The sequence below is a fragment of the Eretmochelys imbricata genome, chromosome 1 (genome assembly GCF_965152235.1).
Source record: "Eretmochelys imbricata isolate rEreImb1 chromosome 1, rEreImb1.hap1, whole genome shotgun sequence".
Lineage (NCBI taxonomy): Eukaryota > Metazoa > Chordata > Testudines > Cheloniidae > Eretmochelys > Eretmochelys imbricata.
Genome location: NC_135572.1, coordinates 255,573,671 through 255,595,432, shown reverse-complemented (window position 1 = coordinate 255,595,432; position 21,762 = coordinate 255,573,671). Strand labels below are relative to the sequence as shown.

Below are 21,762 nucleotides of genomic sequence, written 5' to 3'. Positions count from 1 at the left end.
GGGATGGGACACTGCTTATTAATAAAGCAGGGGAGCAGTGCTCCCAAAACCTCTTGGCAGAACTCTGGCAAAAAGGCAATGAAATAATCCAGACAAGGATCTGATGATCCTTTCGGCAATTGGACTTCTGGCTGCTTACACAATTACTTTGTCTGAATGTGACAAGACAAACATTTTATATTTAAAATTTGCAAATAAGCCGGTAATTTTTAAAGGGACTCTGTGAACTTAAAAAACGAATAACGACAACAAAACATTTTTCTCTGCAGTTTTTTGTACTTCTTACTGTTGCAGTTGTCCCATAAGTTCCCTATCATTGAAAGAGAGTGGAGAAAAAAGAATGACTGTTCTGTTTTCTCCATTTGTTTACTTCGAGCACTTGATAGTATTCTGAAAGACTGTGCATTGCAATGCAGTTTATGCTAATTTACAACAGCCCAGAATATTTTGTATGCTGCATTATTCTGCAGGGTGTGGGAGTTCATTGTAGCATAGTCGGAGCTTCTGATTCTGCTTTTCTTGGGCCACAGAATTCTCCTACCCCACAGAATTTTGTCTCTACTGTCCGTCCACATGGTAGAGGTAATGGTTTCTTGCAGGTTTGTCCACCTGCTTGTGCTCTGCCTTCCCTTTATGGATTGTGTCTTAACAACACTTCTGATTATAGGAAGAGCCCATTAAAGGCGCTAAAGAGATGCCCTCTTTAGTAAAGTGAAAAGGAGGACTTGTGGCACCATAGAGACTAACCAATTTATTTGAGCATAAGCTTTCGTGAGCTACAGCTCACTTCAAAGTAGGAGCAAGTAGGCCTACGAAGAGCCAATCTCTTGCAAGCTATAAAATGACACTGTGTAGAGTGAGAAGAGGGTGCTAGGAGGTGCAAGGGCTTACAAGTGAGGGGATAGCAGGTAAAAATGATGGCAAAGGGATACAGTTTAGCTGATGTGGATTTGCAGTGTCACAGTGCTACAAGCCACAGTACCCAGCAGAGAGAGAGAGAGAGTACATTGTGATATACAGTAGTTTACATTGTTTTGCTTATACACTTCAGGGAACACAGTTTATTGTGATGGTGGTACACTAGCTTCCTCCAGCAACAAGGCCTTTACTGCACCATGGGCCAGAAACCAACACAAGCAATGACTTCCACAATCAAAGCCTCTGTTGTATCAATTCACACTTTTTGAGGAAATCTCTTTTGTCATGCAAGGTTTCTCTATCAAGAGGGCTTCTGCAAAGGTAAATGAGATTCAGTGCAGCAGGGCTTCAGATGCCACCTTGAGTTGCAGAGAGATGGCAGATTGCTGACCAAATCCATACATTAGGTAGTGTATACCTGCCAACCTGTGTGTAATGATGCTTCTAATGATTACAGAAAGCTCCTTTGTAGCCAGTTGGCACTGGTGGGTTCAGAGATTCCAATGCCATGTTCTGAGTCATTATGTGTTTACTGTCTCATTTCGGGAAGTGCCCGACTGCTTAATGCCAAGGGGGCAATAGTCCACACAGGAAGCTTAATTCAGCTGATGCAAATGTGAATTTACTTCCCTCATGTTTCCAGGCTACCTTCAGTAAGATTCCTATTGGATTCATTCCCCTTGGAAAGACCAGTACCCTGAGCCAAACTCTCTACCCTGGAAGCTTAAACCAAGTCCAGTAAGTTTTGCATGCAAGAGGGAGGGGAGATTTGGTTTTATTTTTGAGGGGGAAATGCTGCTTGGTAGTTTGGGGTTTTTTTTAGATCTTTCTTCTATTATCTCTCCTCCCTTCCCCTCTGGGTTACACAGTAATTGGTAGTCTGAAGGGCATGACAGTTATTGGGAAATTGGATGGGCATGTGAGTCAATGACATTTAAAGGCCAATTTAAAATTCACAGAAGGAAATATTTTTTTCTTAGGATGTACAGTTTATCCTGTGGAACTCCCAACCCCAAGATACCCTTGAAGCCAAGAGCCTGGCAGGATTCAAACCAGGATTGGGCATTTATATGGATAATGAGACTAGCCAGAGATACAACAGACAAAACAACCCAATGGTTTTGGAAAGAATACAAGTTCTCCCGCTTCAGTGTATAAGCCAATATTTGCCTAATCGGTGCTAGGAAGAAACTTCCCCAGTATATAGGACAATATACACTGTATATGCCCACTGCAGGGCTTCTTGTGCTTTCCTCTGAAGCATCTGTTTAGGATTCTCCAGGTCACCAGGAGACAGGATAGTGGACAAAACAGACCATGGGTCTGATCCAGTCAGGCAGTGACCATATTTCTGCATTTCACTATGTTAAACATAAGCTTATTTTTCTGTTTGTTTTTTAAAAAAATGTAATTAACCAACTTTTCTTCCTCTTCCCACATTTTTCTACCTTCCAATTTCTCCCATACTAATGGATTTATTCCCTTCACTGTAAGCTCTGTTCACTCTTGTCACAGTAACTCATTAGCATTCTGCTCTGTGCAAGCGTTGCTGGTATACACAGTGCCTGCAAGCCAAACTGGCATAACATCTGATCCTTCATTAAAACTCCGAGTGCTTTGCAGCTCAACAAGACAGACAATGCACTAATCCAGTGGTTCTCAAAGCCAGTCTGCCGCTTGTTCAGGGAAAGCCCCTGGCAGGCTAGACCAGTTTGTTTACGTGCCGCGTCTGCAGGTTCGGCCAATCACGGCTCCCGCTGGCCGCGGTTCACCGCTCCAGGACAATGGAGGCTGCGGGAAGGGCGGCCAGCATGTCCCTTGGCCCGTGCCGCTTCCCGCAGCCTCCATTGGCTGGAGGAGGGCGAACCACCGAACCTGGAGATGCGGCAGGTAAACAAACCGGTCCAGCCCGCCAGGGGCTTTCCCTGAACAAGCGGCGGACCGGCTTTGAGAACCACTGCTCTAATCAACAGTAGGATAAAAATAATTTTATGTTTGGGCTTTGAAGAAGCCATATGAATTAAGAGATCTTATTGTCCGTTGATAAATTTCATAGATGGGGGCCACAATATATTGGTGGAGTTGAAAAGAGTTTGTCAATAAGCTGCTTAACAGCCCATGTTGGTAACAGAACCTGACTGCAGACATAAGAATGATAAATAGTAACATTTTAGATATTTGGACATTGGTTCCTCCTTTGCGTATTGGACTTAAATTCTGAGTTCAAACGCCATAAAGAGCCAAGGAATGGACAAAAAGGTTCCTTTTCCTTCTTTAAGGGACTGATCCAAGGCCCACTGAAACCAATGGAAAAACTCCTGTTGACTTCAGTGGACGTTGGATTGACCTAAAGTGTTTTATATAGACAGCTATCATGGGAAATGTGCGCAATCTTGAACTCAGGTCTTATTCAGTGACTGAAGGAGAAAATGTACCTTAAACATGTTTAACAGGCTCTGTGGTACAGAATCTTAAATAGTTTGTTGAGAAAAGCTTTGAGGCCATGTGTCATGGCTTAATATTAACCCTGGGGGATAAGCAGCAACCAGCAGCAGCAGCATGAAGGCTGGGTTAAGACTGGCAATAATGATGGGCACAATATAAGGCTAAAGGAGGGTAGAACAGATTAATTTAGTATAATAACGTACATTAAATCCCTGAATCATTTATAAAAATTACACCATCTAAGAGCAATGATATTTTTAAATCTCTCCCATATTTTATCAAAAGTCACTGTCTTACCGTCAATGCCCACAAAATCTAAGACAACGAGGAATGAATCTTGTCTTGTGCAAGGAAATAGGTATTGTGCTCCCTTGTCCAGATAAGTGCACTGATATGCTGCAAAAACAGCAGCAATATGCACTCGTATTTTGACTGAGTTCGGTCCTATGCACAGACCCCCAGCACATTCTCTGCTTGCCAATAGTAAAAGAAATTTGCAATTCGAATCCTTAAGGAGGTAAGGAATATAGTAGGTACATGCTCCTCAAAAGTAATTGGATGATGAACCTCTCTGAAAAAGTTACCCTGGCTTTTGTCATTCGTTACTGCTGCTGACTCCTTTTGCTTCCCATCCTATAAGAAAATGACACACTGTTTAGAGTGTAAGATCTTTGGGGCTGTGACTGTCTCTTACTGTGTATTTGTATAGTGCCTAGCATAGTGGGGCACTGATCTTGCTCAGTCTCTAAGTGCTACTGTAATATAAATAAATAATACTTTAAAAGCACACACTTCTTTTTTGTGGCCTTCTGGCTTTTTTTCAGACGCATTGCTGATGCTACATTGGCCATTCTGAAGGGCGAGACAATTCCACTTGATGTACTGCAGATCAAGGTTAAAAAAAAAATCTTTTAAATGGCACCTTCCATTCACACTTTTAGGTGAAAACAGTATTCTTAATGCTTTTCTGTTTATTTCTCATGCACTCTGGCCATTCCATTCTCCATAGTATTGGGGAATCCTGTTAGATAATGTTTACACAAGAATACTCCCCCTCCAGTCAGTGATGTCATCACTTTATGCTTATGACAATAGTTATTATAGTGGAAATCCTTTCATTTGCCCTCCTAATGGGTTGCATACAATAAAGTGGGATGTTCTGAGCTAAAGGGAATATTTGAGTATTTAAAAATGTTGTTTTGAGGCTGAAAGTGCTCGATGAATGCATAACTTGCAAATGCTGGTATTTCCGGAGGAATGAGATAATAGCTGTCTGAATTGATTTAAAATACATCTTGTGTAGATATTGGGATTAATAACCTGCCATCCTGGAAAACCTTTGACCATGTCTGTCACGTTTGTGTACCTCCTTTTTCTGGTGTATCTGTTCTGTGAGCTAACAGCTGTCTTTCCAGCGGGTGTTTAGTGGTGCTGTGCAGCACACCTTTCTTTGGGCTCCTGGTATCCGCAAACTGAAATAATCCTTGCTGGGTGTGCAGTCAAAGTGAACTTCTGGCACCTTGGAAACCTTCAGCTATGATTTTCTCTCTGTTGGAGGAGACAGAATGTACCACTTGAGCTTTGTCCAGCCCTTATTGCTTTTGGTTATTATAGGACACCCTTGCTATAAAATTTCACCTCAGAGGTTGGTCATAGATTAGCTGAATGACTTTTTCATGGTTGCAAAAAAGAATGTAAATGTGCACTCATTGCTTTTTTTTTTTTTTTTTTTACAGGGAGAGAAGGAGCAGCCAGTGTTTGCAGTGACTGGATTAAGATGGGGATCCTACAGAGATGCAGGAGTTAAAGTTAGCAAGTAAAGAAATACAATGTGTTTTTTGTAGCTGTGCCTTTTTTTAATATCCCTTGGTATTTCCTATCCCAAATCTTGCAGTGACAAGGACAAAGATAGGCCCATTCCATAGCATTTTATAATGAAAAAGCGTAAGGCATTTCAATGTTCCCTTTCATATACACTTAGCATTTTACTTTCTGCTGACCTGATTTTGCAAATGTTAACCTCACACTTGCCCTATGATCTCCAATTCTGGAAGTTCTTTCACAGACAAAGCCAATGGGAAAGCTTTTTCCTGACTCCTGTCTGAGTAACGTTGTGTTTCATCAGTCACCAAGGAAAAGACACAACACACTCACTCTTAATGAAATTCAACTCCAGCAAAGAACATTAGATGCAATAGAAATGTCCTTCAGTTCCTGCCAGGAGTGGCATGGAATGTACTGTCTGATGATTTTCTGATCACTAAGTAATAAATGCTGGGTTTGCTCCAAATGAATATTACTGAGCTATGCTGCAGCCGTTGGGTGCCTGGGAAGCAAAGGGATGTGGTAGTTCGTAAATGAACCACCTCAGTCAGCAGATGAGGGGTCGGGAGTTAGCAGAATGGGGTGACAAGGCCCGGCTTGGATCAGAGTGTTTGTCACTAGGGGGATTCAGCAGTTGGTGAGGGCACTAAGGTGCTTGCCACTGTGTGACAGGAGTGCCTCTTGGATGTAGCCCCAAGTTTCCCAAGGCCAGTAGCTAATGGGATGCATTCTCTTCTCCCCTAAACACCCACTAGCGTTCCTGCCAGTGGCTAGACTCCCACGTCTTCACTCATTCCGACACACTGCGACCCCCCCAGTCTTTCCCATGCAGTGATGTCCTTCTGCAGGACTTGGTCTGCTTCAGACTCCATATTGCACCGGTGGCATAATGGGTAGCTAAAAGGGAAGGCACCAGCTAAGGTGTGGCACAGATGGAGTTGAGCCACAAGTTCAGCAGGGAAGGGACCGTAAGAGTAGTAACTGGCTCCAGGGACCTCTGTGGGCTGCCTGATGGTTATTCCTCAATTCTTGTCTAGACGCTATCCAGTGGGACTGCCATGATGTTGTCTGTGGTCTTGTGTGGCGGTGGTCATGTTGGGGATGGGAGGTGGTTAGTAGACAGATGAGTCAGTGGCTTAGTGGTGGCAGTGTAACATGTGGCAGGACAGTGGCTTAGTGGTGGCAGTGTAACATGTGGCAGGATCCTGGTTGAGGTTTATGGAAGCCTATATAGTCTGGGTCTCCTACTCTTCAGACCTGCTGAAGTTCATGTGCTGTATCTACGTTCTGCATGTGTCATTAAATGTCATCCAGTACTTTGTGGTAACTGTACTTATTTGGTCTGAGAGCACTTTCAGGCAAGTAAACGTTAGGAGCATCCATTCCTTTAATTCTGAAGTCACTGATTTCACATCCTCCATCCCATCCCTTCCTGCAGCCTGCTGAGATGCATCCCACCAGCTGTTGACCATGGGAACCTGAGTCATTTTGGATTGTGTCAGATAACTAGGTGCACTCTGCTGCTGAGGCGTCGGGCCACCTGTAGTGCAGGTTTTGTAATGCGTTTCCCTGATCTGTGCAACCCAGCAATGGCACATGGGACTTGAGTCAAGAGTCTGTTCCTGATTCTGCCACTGACTTGGTGTGTGACCTTGGGCAAGTTCTCTGTGCTGCAGTTTCTCCTTCTGTAATATGAGGATAGTGATACTCTTTCACCAAGCACTTTGAGATCAAAGGATTAAAAGTGCTAATGATTACATATTGCTGCTATTATGTTGTGGGAACGACACATTTTGTAGTGTATAAATCTTGTATAAGTCATTTTTGTTGTATCTTGAAGTTCAAGTGCACAAGAATAAACTTCAATGGAAAGCAAGTGTATAGACATTGGCATGTGTTGCATCAAGGAAGATTTTACTTTACCCAATGCCCCCTGAGTTTTCTCATGAATTTTGCCTCGGTTCTTTTCAGATACTGGTACCTCGGGCCTCTGAAAACTAAAGCAGCTCATTTTTTCAATACACTGAAGGTAAAGTATTATTACATTACTAAATAACAAAATGAAGCAAAGTATACCTAGCGAGGGGGAAAGAGAGGCAGCGTGTGTGCATTGTATGTGGAGCAATATTCCATGCATTATAATTCCATTGAGGAGCTCCAGTGACAATATAAACGAAGAGGGAAGTTCAGCTCATTTATATACCTAGAAACACATTCCGCCTTAATTGTGAAGCTCTGAGTGGGGTATGTTGTTTCTTACAATACATTGTAAAATTCCTGGTCTGAGGAACTGCTGGAACCATAGTCAAAGTCACTAGAGGGAGCTAATAACCACTTTTGAAGCTAGAGAGAGGCTAGTGCAGCTGATAACCAGTAGAGGGAGCTCAGCCATCTTTCTCCAATTCAGTCTGTCTTCAGGCTTCCTTATGGTAACGTTTCACCCTGATTTATTCATCTGATGTAAAAAATGCCTCTAATTAGACTGCATATGAGTGTTGATAATCAGACAGAGCCTCCCAGGCGGGATAAATTGAACAAAAAGGTTAATTGTTTATATCTCAGTTTAAAGTTCTCAGATGCTTTAAGGGACAGGGTGAAGCTTAACATCTGACCTGTGTTAAAGGTGATGCACTTCTACTCACATTGTCCTCCTGATCCCCTTAACGTGTAAAACGTGCAAACCTTCATAAAAATGCTGTGATATTACACAGGAATTGCCACAGCAGATCAGATCCATGTAGCCCACATCCTATCTGTGATAGTGGCCAGCACAGAATGCTTCATATGTCTCCATAATTGATAGTTATGCAGTAGCATGCCCATGAGAGAAGTTTCTCCCTAACCCCAGGCATCTAGGGGTTGTCTTTAGATCCTGAAGCAGGAGAGTTGGTAATAGTATACATTTATATTGTAGCTAGCATTACTGGGTATATTCCTATTGTTCACGTAAATGTCTGACTTAAAGAGCATTCTGATATTTGCCTCAGTGATATCTAGTGGCAGTGAGTTCCACAGGTTGTTTATATATAGTGTTTTTAAAAATCTTTTTCTCATTTTTAAATCTCTTGCCTTTAAATTTCCTCGAGAGCCATCTTGTAGACAGAAGAGCTTTATCGACTTTTTCAGTGTCATTCATTACTCTGCTACGTTACCTTTTTCACCTCTTCTCTAAACTAAATAGTCCCACTATTTTTGTTTCTTCTTTTTTTGAAGTCTTGCTTTGCCACTAATCATGTTCACTTCCCTACTCTGCACCTTTCCGATTTCTGCTGTACCCCTTTTGAATGGGGTGCCCACAATTGATCACAATAGTCAGGGTGAAGGACTTACCATGATTGTATATAATGTCATTACAGTGACTATTCTCCTTTATTCTAAAATGGTGGTCCAAAACATAGCAGTTTTTACAGTGTTTTGAGCCATAGCAGTAATCTGGAAGAAATACTAAGTTCAGGCCCTGCTTTTTCCCCAGGATCATTAATATTCTTATGCTTGTACTGCTCTTTCTGAACAATTCGATCAGTCCTATTAATGTGACCATGAGCTATGATGCAATTTTTCACCATGCTCAGAGTTGTGCGGGGGCAGGGCTACACACTGTGAGTCCTATGATCCAAAATAAGCTTGTAACTTTTTCGCTTACAGTCCTCGCCATTGTCCTGTGCAAAGACGAATATATGTACCTTGTGCACATGGGCTATCAGCTAAATTTCTGTAGTGTGTTAATTTCAATACCAAACCAGCAGTTGGCAACATTTATTCCCTCTGGCTATGTATTTAGTCTTTTAGAAGTTAGTTAAAAAAGGAAGTAAATGGTGTCCCCAGTTTTAGCCATGGGCACTATCTGAGTAGCTAATGTTTTGTTTTAGCCTCTAAAGTTCTGGCATTAGAATCAGAAATATCAGTGGATAACAGTTAGAGCCCTGAATGGATACAAAATTTGTATCCGCCTCCGATCCGCAAACATGGTCTGCATAGATCCGCAGATTTGCAGGGCTCTAGATATAAAATTTGGATCCTCTTCCACCCGCAATCTGCAAACATGGTCTGCAGATAGCTGCAGATTTGCAGGGCTCTAGTAACAGTGTGCTCTATGTTAGTGTTTTGCCTCTCAAATTCTTTATAACGTTACTGGAGCTGCCCCTGTGGACCTATGGTTAGTTCTGTCTGTTGCCGGGCTGGAGAACTGGATTTCTAGCACAGATTTCTCTCTCTCTCTCTCTTTCATCCTCCTGCCGCAGAGGCAACACACACTTAGCCCTCTGCCACCTCATTGCTCTGCTAGGGAGGACTAGCTGAAAAGGCTCTGGAGTCTTGTGTAATCCTTCCCAGCTGGGAGAATGTCAGCTCCCACATGGGAAACTGAAGGATGGAGAACCTTAAAGTGGGATCCTCGGGCTGTGAAGGGAACATAGCTGTTACCTCCCACTTTCTCACACAGAATAAGCAGATGCTTGCTCACCAGAAGGCCATTTTTCTTCCTCCTTTTTGGGTAAATCCAAGGAATGGCCTCAGAAACATCAAGCATCCCTTACATATTTGGGCCCAACCAAGAGACCCCCTGAGGAGCCGGAAGAGAAGCCGTCCAGACCCTCTTTGTATGTGAGGATTTACAGAAGGCTTTCACTGTACTGGGCATCTCCCCAAAAGGGTAAGCAGCATGTGTGTGGACATAGAATCAGAGATGGGCTTTATCCAACAGTGCACCATCCAATAAGGCTGTTTCATGGAGAGACCACTGGAGCGGATCCTGTCTGCATGTGCTTTTATCCTTAGACTCCACTGCAGTGTATAAACGTTGTCCAGGTTTTATTTCTGGTTTCCATCCTTTTTCAGTATATCTGCAGTCCAAAAAGCCCTGTCAGGCTGGTTGCAGGGATACAGCCATCATGGTTATTGCTAGCTTGGAAGTAATGGTGTTCAAAAAAAGGATAGAGAAGTACTTTATATGCTCTGACCCTCTCCCAGCAAACCATACGTACAACAAGAACTTGAGCTGTTAGCTGGGCCAGCAAGTGCTCAGACACAGTGGCCATGCGCATGGTACGAATGCCCACGTAGACAGAAGTCAAGCACTTTGTAGAGGCACAGTGCAGGCACTTCCGGCGGTAGGCGGCCAACCATGCCACTTTCTAGTAGTCCCTGAATCCTTCCTCCCTCAGAGGAAGCATGTTCTTGTTTACTGGATGGAGAGCAAGTATCGACAGGAGTGAGAAACACTCACTGAAATAGTGAGTCTAGGGCCATCTTGATGGGCTAGATTTGGCCCACTACCTTGCCTTGTAGGAGTTCTTGCCACTTAGTCCCTGGCCCAGCAGGGGGTGGGAATGTCACATGGGCAGCACATTCAGCCCCTCAGGGGAGTGCCTTGCATGCTCTACCAGTATTGATGGATTTCCAACGCCCATCCAGTTCTTCCGGGCCAGAAGCCCTACAAATGTATCAATGAGCTAAAAGCAGGACTAAGTGGCGAGCATAGGCTGTGGCAGGGATGAGTAGAGGTTGTCTGTGGGAAATAAATATTAGCACAGCATCCTAAATGTCACAGCTTCTGGATTTTGTTGGAGTGGGGGCTACATCCCTTTAATAGATTGCTAAGTGCTCCTGTTCTGTGAGCCCAAGAGACCTGTCAATCTGGGGTCACTCGGGACTGCTTTTAAAGCATTTGTGCAATGTGCTGTTTGTCAGCTTAACTTTCCAGCCTCGGCCCTCACAGCTTCCATTCTCTATTTGTCGCTTTTTAAATTTGAAGGAAACAAAGCCTGTGGAAATAATGGGACAGAGCCGCTTTCGCCGGCACTGCTCTTTCATATTTCACAGCAGTGGAACTCTGGCCTGTGTAATTTACTTTCTGGCTAATGGTCTCTTCCCTTCTGGATTCTCAGAAATCCCCCACGAGGCAACCCTGGAGGCCTGGGAGGAAATGCAGCTGTCCACCATTGAACTCTCCATCATGACTCAGAACAGGCAGCTTGACCTGACAGTAAGAGCACAGTCTAAATAAATCCCTTTCTGTGCAGAGCGCTCCTTCCTTGCTGAACTCCCATCTTCCTGACTACACAGAGTAAACTCTGTCTTTGTGAGTATGGGACTTCAGGAGAATCTGAGAGAGGGCCAGTTTTAAGGGTCATTATAAAGATCCTGCAAGACTGGATTGCAGAAGCCAGATTGGGGCAGAGAGGGCAGAGTGTGTGTAACAGGAAGTTTTCAATAACCAACCGAAATCCTAACACTTTCATGGCAGGGGCTAGGCACCTCCGCTCCTTGCCTCATGGGAAAGTGGAGATATTATTTACTGATGCTGAAGTGAAACAGTAAGCCTGGACGTGTGCCTGGAATGTTGACCCTATCCCTCTGCCAACTGCAGAGCGAAGGACTCAGAAATGCTGGCACTAAAACAAGGACAGAGGCCATTTTAAATTAAAGAAGATAGGAGCCGGTAATTTTTATTTGTTTGTTTTGTGAGGGGCGGGGGAGAGATACGTAAAGCTGTCCCTGTGAGAGCCTCCTTGGCGCAATATGCCGCTGTTTATTTCAATCGCCCCTAACACCATCTCTGGCTGGAGTCCATGTTTCATAGCAGTGAAATCACAGCGAAGATTTCTGGGTTGATTTAAGTCTTTCGTCCTGATGGAAAGTGCTGGACTGACATTCTCAGTGATCACAGCCCTTTCTTTATAGGACCAGGAAAAAAACCGGCAACATAGTGTAAGCTTCCCCATGCTGCCCTCCCTCAACGTGCCACAGTATGGAGGTGCGGGGATAGTTTAATTTCCACGCAGCCTTTGGCCTCACTGCGCAGGCTACCAACAGGAACTGGACCGAAAGCATCAACAGTCCTTGGTTGGTAACAGCTTTGGTCAGTACTGAGCTGGACTGGATTTGAACCTGTGATCTGAAGTGAAGAACTCAGTGGTCCCTGCGGCCACTTCTTCATTTCCAGTCACTTTGCCTCCAGCGCTAGTGGCACTTCACTAGTCAATGGGGAGGGGCATGTGCTCACTGCCGTGGCCACCAGTGCAGCCCCATGAACTGGCCACCTTTTGGGTGAGTGGCTGCAGGAGCAAAACAGTTTACCTTTGTGCAGTTTCACCCCCATTAAACAAGCATCTTCATATCATGTCTTATCCCCACCCATCTGGATCCCCTTAAGTCCTCCATGCTTTTACACTCATCCCTGAGACCACATATAATGGTCATTGTCCCCCCAGCCTGAAGGGACTGGATAGAGACTCTTTGGAATCTATCACATAGCTCGTTAATCAGCCATCGGCATCTCAGATGAGTAACATGAGTCATTCCTTCCTCCCTCCCATCCCAGGTTGAGGTCTAGTCTACAGTAGGTAGAGTTGACTGGTATAGCTGTACAGGTATAGCTATATCAGCCAGTCCTCCTAGTTTAGATTCAGCTTGTACTAGCAAAAGAGTGCTTTTTCCACTGTAGCTTACACCAGTTCCGCAGATGGAATAAGCTATACTGGCAAAAGAACTTCTTTGCCAGTCTAGCTGAATTTACACTAGGGCTTTTGCCATAATAGAAATGTTGTTAAAAAAAAAATCACACCCCTAACCAACATGACTGTAAGGGCAAATGTTCGTAGTATAGGCCTGATGTAAGTGCATGTAGCAAGTGAGAAATCGAGACAACCGGTCAACTGAGCCAGGAATTTAAAGGGACAATGTCAGCTATACTTTGACCCCAAATCTACCTTTTCTACAGATAAGCTTTTACAGAATCAAGGACCAAAAGAAATGCTTCCATCCTTCATATTTTTTAACTCCAGTGGGCATAGTTTTTTTTAAAATGAATAAACATTTCCTCGTGCAGCACTTGCTGGCCAAATGTTGTAGCACTGTGCTACAGAAGAACCTGAAAGAGGCGTTGACTAGGTAGGATCTGTTGTGAACAGAAGTCAGACTGAATAGCCTACTTCCATTGTCCTACCAGTTGCACGGAATGCAAAAAGAAACCAATGCCATAAACGGTAAAAGGATAAAAATTGGTTTAATATTTTTGTTGAATATGTAATGTGGTGTTTAGTACAGAATAATGGTTGGTAAGGAATCATTAGGTATCATTCGAAACCTGACGCTGACCATTTAAGTCAGGAAAAAAATTAATTCTTTTTCCTTTCATCCCTTACAAAATACAAACCAACCCAACCCTCTTTTCCTGGGACAGTTCAGGATGTGGAAATGGGCTGTCTCCTTAAAGAGAGTATGGAGGGTGTGATGCTGCAGAAACACTAACTGTCTGTGTTTTAAATCTCTTCCATAGCGCACAGAAGACTCCATGAATATTTGCATTGAACCAGATACAGTCAGCAAGGGAGACTTCATAAATAGGGGGTGAGTACGGGGAGGGTGTCAGATTTTCTAGATGAGTTGCAAAACTGATTGTGTTTTCTTGGCTTTTGTGTGGCAAGGACAACAGTGGGGAATGCCTTTTAGGGATTGTTGGGTTTGTTCATTCAAATCCAGGTTTACTTTAATTTTCTTGTTTTGAAAGCAAGAGCCAATGTTGTGTGGCTAGAACGCCCCTCCCTACCTTCCACGATTTCTGCACCCTCCCCTTTTCCTCCTCTCCAATGCTGACTGATGTTATTATTGGTATAACACCATCAAGAGGCCAGGTGCTTTAAAGAAAGGTAGGAAGACAACATCCGCGCCCCAGAAATCTTGCAGTTTAGATGAACGATGGAGGGGCTGGGATACAGCAGAATCAATGTGACGGCACTGGTGATGTTTGGCACATGCCTTTGTTAGTGCCAGGATTCAGTTTTTAAGGGACGGGATAAAGATCTTCAGTCCCTCAGCTCACTAACACACCTCTGAAGTAAGGTCTTAGCTGGAAAGGCCCCATTGGAAGAAGTGCATTTTAAGGAGGGACTTGAACAAATAGAGTGACAGCATGGGCAGACCAGGGGTTCCAGGCATGGGGGCCTGGTACATGGAAGGAGGTCTGGAGTCTTCTAACCTCCTTATTCACCACCTCCCCTCTGCTTGCAATGCTTTCCTGTGAGATGCTCATTTCTCCTACTCTGTAAAGGAGGCACTAGGTGCTGATCTGAGCTTCTTTCCTACCTCCTCTAAGTACCCTCAATTCCAAATTTATCACATTATTACTCCTTGTTGAAGTGGAGTGTGAGGCTTCTAGAGAAGTGTCACAAGGAGTCTCCCACAATATCAGAGTCTGCTTATTCCAGCAGGCTGGTCTTTTGGTTGCAGCTGCTGTTTTCCAGTCCTAGGGCCCCCTCCAGTGAAACCAGATGGAAAGGTGTGGAAATGTCATTAGCAGCTTTTAGGTGCCGCATGGCTACTGCACATCTGTACCTTGTTTACAATATTAATAGCAGTAGTAGGCAACTTATTTTAGCACTCCACATTACTTCAGTGGGAACAGTATCTTCAGAACTATGAATACATAACTGATCAGGTGGCATTGGGTGTAAATTGAATCAGCCATGTTGATTGTAGGTTGCCTGCCATTTGAATCTGTGCTGTAAAGACTTTATAGAAGGAAATGTGTATGACACTGTTACCATCGGCAGCAAAAAGAATCTGCCTTACCAGGAGAGGGGGGAAAAGAGCTCGTGATCTTGCCTGGGACATCTCACCACCAGGAAGGTGCCAGCGAATTAGCGGGAATTCAGAGAGAAAAGTATCTTCCATTCCCAGTCAGTCACCAACACACCCAACACAGATTGTTTCCCGGCTACATGGGATACATGGATACATGGTTCCCAGCAGTATGTCACATTCTGTGACTGGTTACACATTCTTGCAGAAAGCTGCGGAAGAATGTAAACTCATGCAGCTGGCTGCATGCACCCAACACCTCTTCTTAATCTACTCCCAGAATTCTGTAGGTAAATCAAGAAAGAGAGAACAGAGGGAGAGGGTCTGCTCAGCCCTCAAAAGAGAAGACTGGGAGGGACACCAATAGAAAATGCCACCTGAAAGAAAAGTTCTCAAAGGACACCACCATCAAAGCCACCTCATCACAGAGTCCCTGCTGCCAGCCACCAGAGCAGAGGAGCTTGTCTTTGGAAGCATTTGAGGAATCATTTGTGTAGAGGAGTTTTGTCCCGTTTTACCTCGCCAGGGGGTGGAAAAGTTTGTGGAAATGCATTGAGGTGAATCTGTCAGGACTGATAGTGCCTCCCTCTCTACAATCTGTGTGGGAAATCAGAAGATGGTTGAGATTGAAGGTAGTGGACGCTTTGGAACCTGAAAGGAGTGCTGGAGGCTGAATGCCATCGGACTGCAAAGTGAGATTTAGGTCATACCATGTGCTTTGTATGGCCCCAGGACTGTAGATCTCAGATGTGAATAACAACAAGCAGCTAGGATGAAGTCAATATTTAAGTTGAGGTGATTACATCATAGCCCCACTTCAAACTGCTGCTCTGTGGGGGAAAAAGAGGAGATACCCGATGTACCACTACTAATTTTCTTTCCCGCTCCCCAGCTTGAGCTCTGTATAAAATTATAAGGGACATCACCTAAGGGCATGAGCTTGGTTACCAGGTGGAGTAGGTCAGGCATTTCTCCATTGTACACTGTTGTGCGTTATGATGGGGTTTGGGTTCCTCATAACCGTTTAGCATTGGCCACTGCTGGAGACTAGGTAACAGACTAGGGGGATAATTATTCTTTTGGGGTATGTTCCAGCCACAGTATGTGTTGCCAGTTGGCGATATGATGCAGCGAATAGCTTTTTGCCTCTCTGTGTTTGTAGGTTAGAGTATATAGTGGGATATCGTTGCCTATGAAAACTTCGTTATTGTTACGTATTTTTGTTGCTGATTCTTCTTACTCTGAGTAAGAGACTAGAGTAAGGATCTGAATAAATAGTAAACCCCTTATGACCCTTATGTAGGACCTCTAGAGGAGTACTTAACACTGGTTCTAGCTGCGTGCCTGTTTGCTTTTCTAACATGCTCCCTTTCCTGATCTTTTGTTCCCTGTCTCTGTCTTGCCTTTCCTGATCATGCAGTTTGATCCACATAGTCAGAGTATGCACCCATGTGGAGGCCCATTGACTTTAGTGGTGCCCTATGCAGACAGAGGGGTCCGCCTGCACAGATGTGTTTGCAGGATTCAAACACATGAACCCTTCTGAAATAGGGAAGGTGTCTAACTGTTTGTTTATAAAGCACAGTATAAATCAAGAGCATTGCATGCTGTCAGTGATTTATAAATATATACTACTATGAGAAAGTTAACTCCCTTGAATTCACTGATTAATCTTTTAATATAGATGGTTAAAAACAAACTTCCCAATGTCTACATTGCTTGTCTCCTCACCTGTCTCTTTCCTGTGGTATCTCAGCTTTCCTTTCTGTGGTTTTGTCCTCCTCCCCTATTTGTGGTCCTCTTCTCTCATCCCCTGTCCCCCACAACTTCACAGCATGAATTCTAAGAGTGTTTGCATTCCCAAAGTCACATAACTCTTTTGAGGGGACTTTCCTGGTTATATATTCATAGGACATCCATTACTGAGTGATGTTTGAACCCCCCTTCCTTTCTTTTCAGCCTGTTACAGCCTTCTGTACCTTAAGCCTTGACTACACTACAGGAAAAAGTTGAGCTAAGCTACACAATTTGAGTTACGTGAATAGCGTAACTCAAGTCAACGTAGTTTAGATCTACTTACCGTCGACTCCCACTACGCTTCTCCATCCGTGGAGTACAGGAGTCAACGGGAGAGTGATCTGCAGTTGATTTAGCGGGTCTTCACTAGACCCGCTAAATCGACCGCCGATGCATTCATCACCGTGCGTCAATCCCCCAATAAGTGTAGACAAGCCCTAATTGAACAACCCTGGACAGATAATACTGCAGCAACTCCACCTGTTTTGGAGATCTGTAACTCTCATGTGGAAATAGCCATGATTATTCTGGCTTATTTCTTGAGAGCCACAATACACGAAGGTCGGGACTGTATTATTCTGTTTACCTGCCTGTCTCTGGCATATGGGAACAGGAAGAGACATACAGCGATCAGTTCTTTTGGGGCATGGGGGAATTCTCTCTCGTACAGAGGGTCAGCAAAAGGTCTGTGTGCCACTGAATCCCTCTAAATGAAGCATATGTTAATGGGACTTAGGAATGCATAGACCTTGTGCTGCCTCTGTGCATTGAGGTGAATTTAACCCTTGATAAATTAACAAAACAAAAGGATCTGAATATATGAGAGTATTATTTTTACCAGTTGGAGAGGAAGGATGAACCAGAGGGTAGCATGCTGGCCTGGGATGTGGGAGACCTGGATTCGTGTCCCTGTTCTGCCACAAACCTCCTGGGCAAGTCATTTAGCTGCTCTATGCCTCCATTCCCCATCTGAACAGTGCAGATGATAATACTTCCCTAAATACACTGTAGCCACATAAACATGTTAAAGATTGAGGTGCTCATATACTAAGGCAATGGAGGTCATGTAAGTACCTGAGAGACAGGCTGATGAAGTTTACAAAAGTGAACATTTTATTTAGAATAGGTAAAATGAATGGGGTTTGTACCGCCAAACAGGAGTGAAACTAATAAAGCAACCTTTGCTTCACCTTGTGCTGGTGATGAAACTGGAAGAGCTTTTGTCAAACACCAGCTTAAAAATACAGGTACATCTGATTCTAGCTTCTGTATTCAATCGTAACTATTTACTGAACACTTTTTGAGGCCATCAGTAATTTTTGTGGGTTTGGTGCTAAATGAGGAAGACAGGAATGATACTGCTCTGCGTGTAAGTGGACATCACAAACCCACCCTATGAGATGACACAGTGGGCAGATGCTGCTCAGGACAAACCCAGAGCATCACTAAGCGTGGGGTGCTAAAGGTCAGTATTGAGGTGCATTAATAATTGTGTGGCAGAAAAGCAACATCTACCTCCAGGAAGCGCTAACTGTCCCTCATGCTTGCAGCCACAAAAGCTCTCATACTTTCTTTTGGAAGGAGGAAATTAAATTAACAATCACTTGATGACCCTCCTGTATGTCTTGTGCCTGTAAGCCTGGTTGCTTCTGCTGAACGCTAATATTTCTTTTTCCTCATTTGATTTGAACAGAAGTCAAAAGATGTGTGACCCCCAGTTGTGCCCTGAAGGAAGTCAGTGTGTCCAAGCCAGCAGATGCATCTTGCAACTTCCGGAGGTGAGAAGCCAGAAATTGTGGAAAGCTGGGTCACTTGTTTTTTAGTGCAACATTGACAGGTGGTCATGCTGTCCTCACTGTCAATAAGGCAAGCCACCTCCAGTGCAGCCCGTCAGAAAGACAAATGGGTTCCCAAACCAGGAGACCCAAGATGTAATCCCGAGTCAGGCATCACTACTGTACATGTCTGTGGCTAGTGTAGGAACTGTGTGGCCCAGCTCCAGAAGCAGTTCGTTCCTGTCCATCCAGCCAGCAAAAAGTGTCAACATGCTTGCAGTGTGAGTAGGATAGAAAAACAGCCTCCTGCTAGAGTTCATGTCTTAGTGTGTGCACATCCCCTCTGCTGGCTAGTCTCTGAGTACTTAAATCTTTCTTTAGATTGCCAGTCTAGAAGGGTTCTGCCAGAGGTGAAAAGATGGAGAGCAGAGGTGTGGGATTATGAAGACCCATGCTAACTGAGCTGAGGCCAGGAGGGAAATAATGATCAAAAGGCACTACGGATATGAATCCCAAGACCTTAGATAAGTGGGCAGCCCTTACACTGAGGAAATGTTTGAGCAGATTAATTTTTAGTTGCCTCCCAAAAATAAGGCAGCAGGGTAGATGTTAGCTTGGGTTTAACATCCCAGTACATCATCTTAATAAGAATAAGCCCTGCATTTGCAAGGGTATAGAGTCGATCTACTAGGTTATGTCCACATCTTTAGCTATTATAATCCTCTTTAGAGACCTGATATGCCTTGTGGAGAAATGAGACCCATACCCTGGTAGAGTGGCCCTTCCCAGGAGTTGAGAGAATCTTTGGCACTCTGCTCTTCTGGTAAAGTCCTCACCCAGACAACTGGACTGAATAATGAATGTTTTCATTAGCCAGCATCCTCGTTCACACATGGCTTTGACATCATCACAATCTGCGGCTTTGCAAATACCTGCAAAAACTGTCCGGCTCAGGGCTGGATACAGTCAAGACAGACTCTGTTTACTCCCTAACTGCTGATGAGGTCTTTAATAACAGAAGGCAAGCACATGGTTTATATACAAAAGTAAACCCATTACCATGTTGATGGACTGGCATTAATCACTGGTGATTTTGTGTATGTGTCAGTGTAAAATAGAGGTCTGAGCGGGATTGTTTTGAACCAAAATAATCACTGTTTAATTTTTTTTTCAATCTCAAAGAAAAACTCAGCCCAGCTGTAAATAGTAATTCCAAGGGCAAAGAATCCTTAAATCTAAACAATGCAGACCATTAAAGGGATCTAGCATTTAATTCCTGCCAAATTGCCAATTAGTTACTGAGCGAGGTAATATTTTACATGACAGCTGGTTAATACAGTATGTGCAGCCAGTAACCGCTCTCTATGTACTGGTGTGGCTGAACGGCAGAGGGGGTCAAGACCCAGCAGGGAACCCAGCAGCACTCTGAAGTGGAGACATAAGTGGGCCCAGGTACCACTGTTACAGCATCATTGTAACAATTGATTCATTATTACATCTGACCTACACTTGATTCTACACAGGGCACCGAGGGCTCTTTTGGCATAGATAGCGAGGAGTATGAGGCCATGCCTGTTGAAGTGAAGCTGTTACCCCGGAAGCTCGAATTCTTCTGTGACCCCAGAAGGAGAGAGCAGATGCTCCAGCCAGCAGTGCAGTGAGAAGTCACCTCAGAGGGACCAGTCTCATCAGGATCTTCGGGGTCACGCAGGAGAGCACTAAGCTGATTAACCCCATAGAGTCATTAGTCACTTGGCCAGTAAACACACAAGGTGTTGGCACCTTGGTGGGAACTGCTGACTTGGCAAGTACCAAAGAGGTAAAAAGTGTAACTTTGACTCTCAGAAAGTGGTGTCTGTTTTTTTTTTTTAAAGAAGCCATCACTGTTCCATGTACGGTACTACAGGTGAGTGCTGTAATACATGCTATCGTTCTACTGCAAGTGTCTATTAAAGTGAAATGAAAACACACTTCTGTGGGTTTGAGAGTTTAGAGCCACCTTTCTTACCTGTGTTTAGAGCTGCAAATTCTGCGATTTATGGAAAAACTATGAACAAGATGCTGCTGGGGTTAATGGGAGGGGAGCTTATAAAATTCAGGAATTGCCACACAAGAACAGATACGTAGGTCACTAGTCCGGTCTCCTGTCTCCTTTTGTCAGTGATGGATGCTTCGGAGGAAGGCCACAATGCACTTACATAATGGGGGAGGGATAGCTCAGTGGTTTGAGCATTGGCCTGCTAAACCCAGGGTTGAGAGAGTTCAATCCCTGTGGGGGCCATTTAGGGATTGGGACAAAAATTGGGGGTTGGACTAGATGATCTCCTGAGGTCCCTTCCAACCCTAATATTCTATATGATTCTATGATGTCTTACTGTATTGGAGGGTGGGAAATACTTCTGTGACCTCAGCTTATGCTCTTTAACAGTTTCAGTTCCCACACTTAATTTTATTGTAGCTAGTGTAACTTTAGATACTGAAGACCTTCCATAAGGAAACCTCCTGCCTAGAGAGCATCCTGCTCCATTCATATTTGAAGACCATCTCTGCAAAACAAACCCTTTGCTGGTTCCTTGAGTGGTTGGCTTTACATTTTGAATATTTATTTTTTTGGATCTTCAAAAAATATTCAGCACCACCAAGTTCTACTAGGTAATGATACACTCTAAAATTAGCCCTTTGATGCTGTTTAGGTGCATTGCTTTCTAATAAGTTTCTCCTTTTTGTTCTTGCAGCAGCATAGCACATAAAAAGAAGCATTGAACTGGCCCTTTTATCCCATTCCTTATTGTATTCCTCTCCTTTTCAAACTTGAAGGGTCACTGTCCTTTCTTAGTAGCTGCCACTTAATTATTTTTGTTTCTCTCTTTACAGTGACTGAAATGAAGTCGTGCACTGATTAATGTTCTTTTTCTATCCCTTAACCCTCTGAATATTCCTAACAGTTTATGTATTCTGGGGGGCCTGGCCCTCTAAATTGAGAAAATTAGTCCTTCATTTTGGTGGTTAGTCCTGCAGTGTGTAACATGAAGGTTAAATTGTCCCTGCTATTACTCATTACTTTGTCTTTGTTATTGGCCTTTGTACTATCAAGTTACAGGACCTTGGTAGGAAATCCATCTGTGCCTGAATGACACTTTTACTGCTGCCTTCTCTTTCCAAACATCACTGCAGCAACATGCTTTTCAGTATAAGGGGCCCAGCTAAAAAAGGGTGGATGTAAGGCTAAGGAAATAAGACTTTTCGCTCAGGTTGAGGCCCCATTGAACACTGCCCATTTGAGATCACCCTACCTGAAAGAGCTACACCACAAGCTGAGTGGTATTTTGCTATCACTTTCCTTCTCTCTGTTGTATAAATTGCTACACCTAACTAACTGTAGGTGCTATGGAAAGTGAGGGTTTGGGGTTTTTTTTTTAAGCAT

General features: G+C 43.8%; 1 protein-coding gene across 1 annotated transcript in view; it reads left to right on the top strand.

The window, feature by feature from the left end:
• AGK (acylglycerol kinase) overlaps window positions 1-20,308 on the top strand; it is a 56,256-nt gene extending 35,948 nt beyond the window's left edge. Inside the window, exons 8-16 of the mRNA XM_077828060.1 lie at window positions 1,562-1,656; window positions 4,188-4,257; window positions 5,100-5,179; window positions 7,159-7,216; window positions 9,691-9,838; window positions 11,073-11,170; window positions 13,466-13,536; window positions 18,257-18,341; window positions 19,862-20,308. Of these exons, the coding sequence (XP_077684186.1) occupies window positions 1,562-1,656; window positions 4,188-4,257; window positions 5,100-5,179; window positions 7,159-7,216; window positions 9,691-9,838; window positions 11,073-11,170; window positions 13,466-13,536; window positions 18,257-18,341; window positions 19,862-19,999 (843 nt within the window). The 3' untranslated portion in view covers window positions 20,000-20,308. The remainder of the gene's footprint in view (window positions 1-1,561; window positions 1,657-4,187; window positions 4,258-5,099; window positions 5,180-7,158; window positions 7,217-9,690; window positions 9,839-11,072; window positions 11,171-13,465; window positions 13,537-18,256; window positions 18,342-19,861) is intronic.
• The last annotated feature ends 1,454 nt before the right edge of the window (window positions 20,309-21,762 follow it).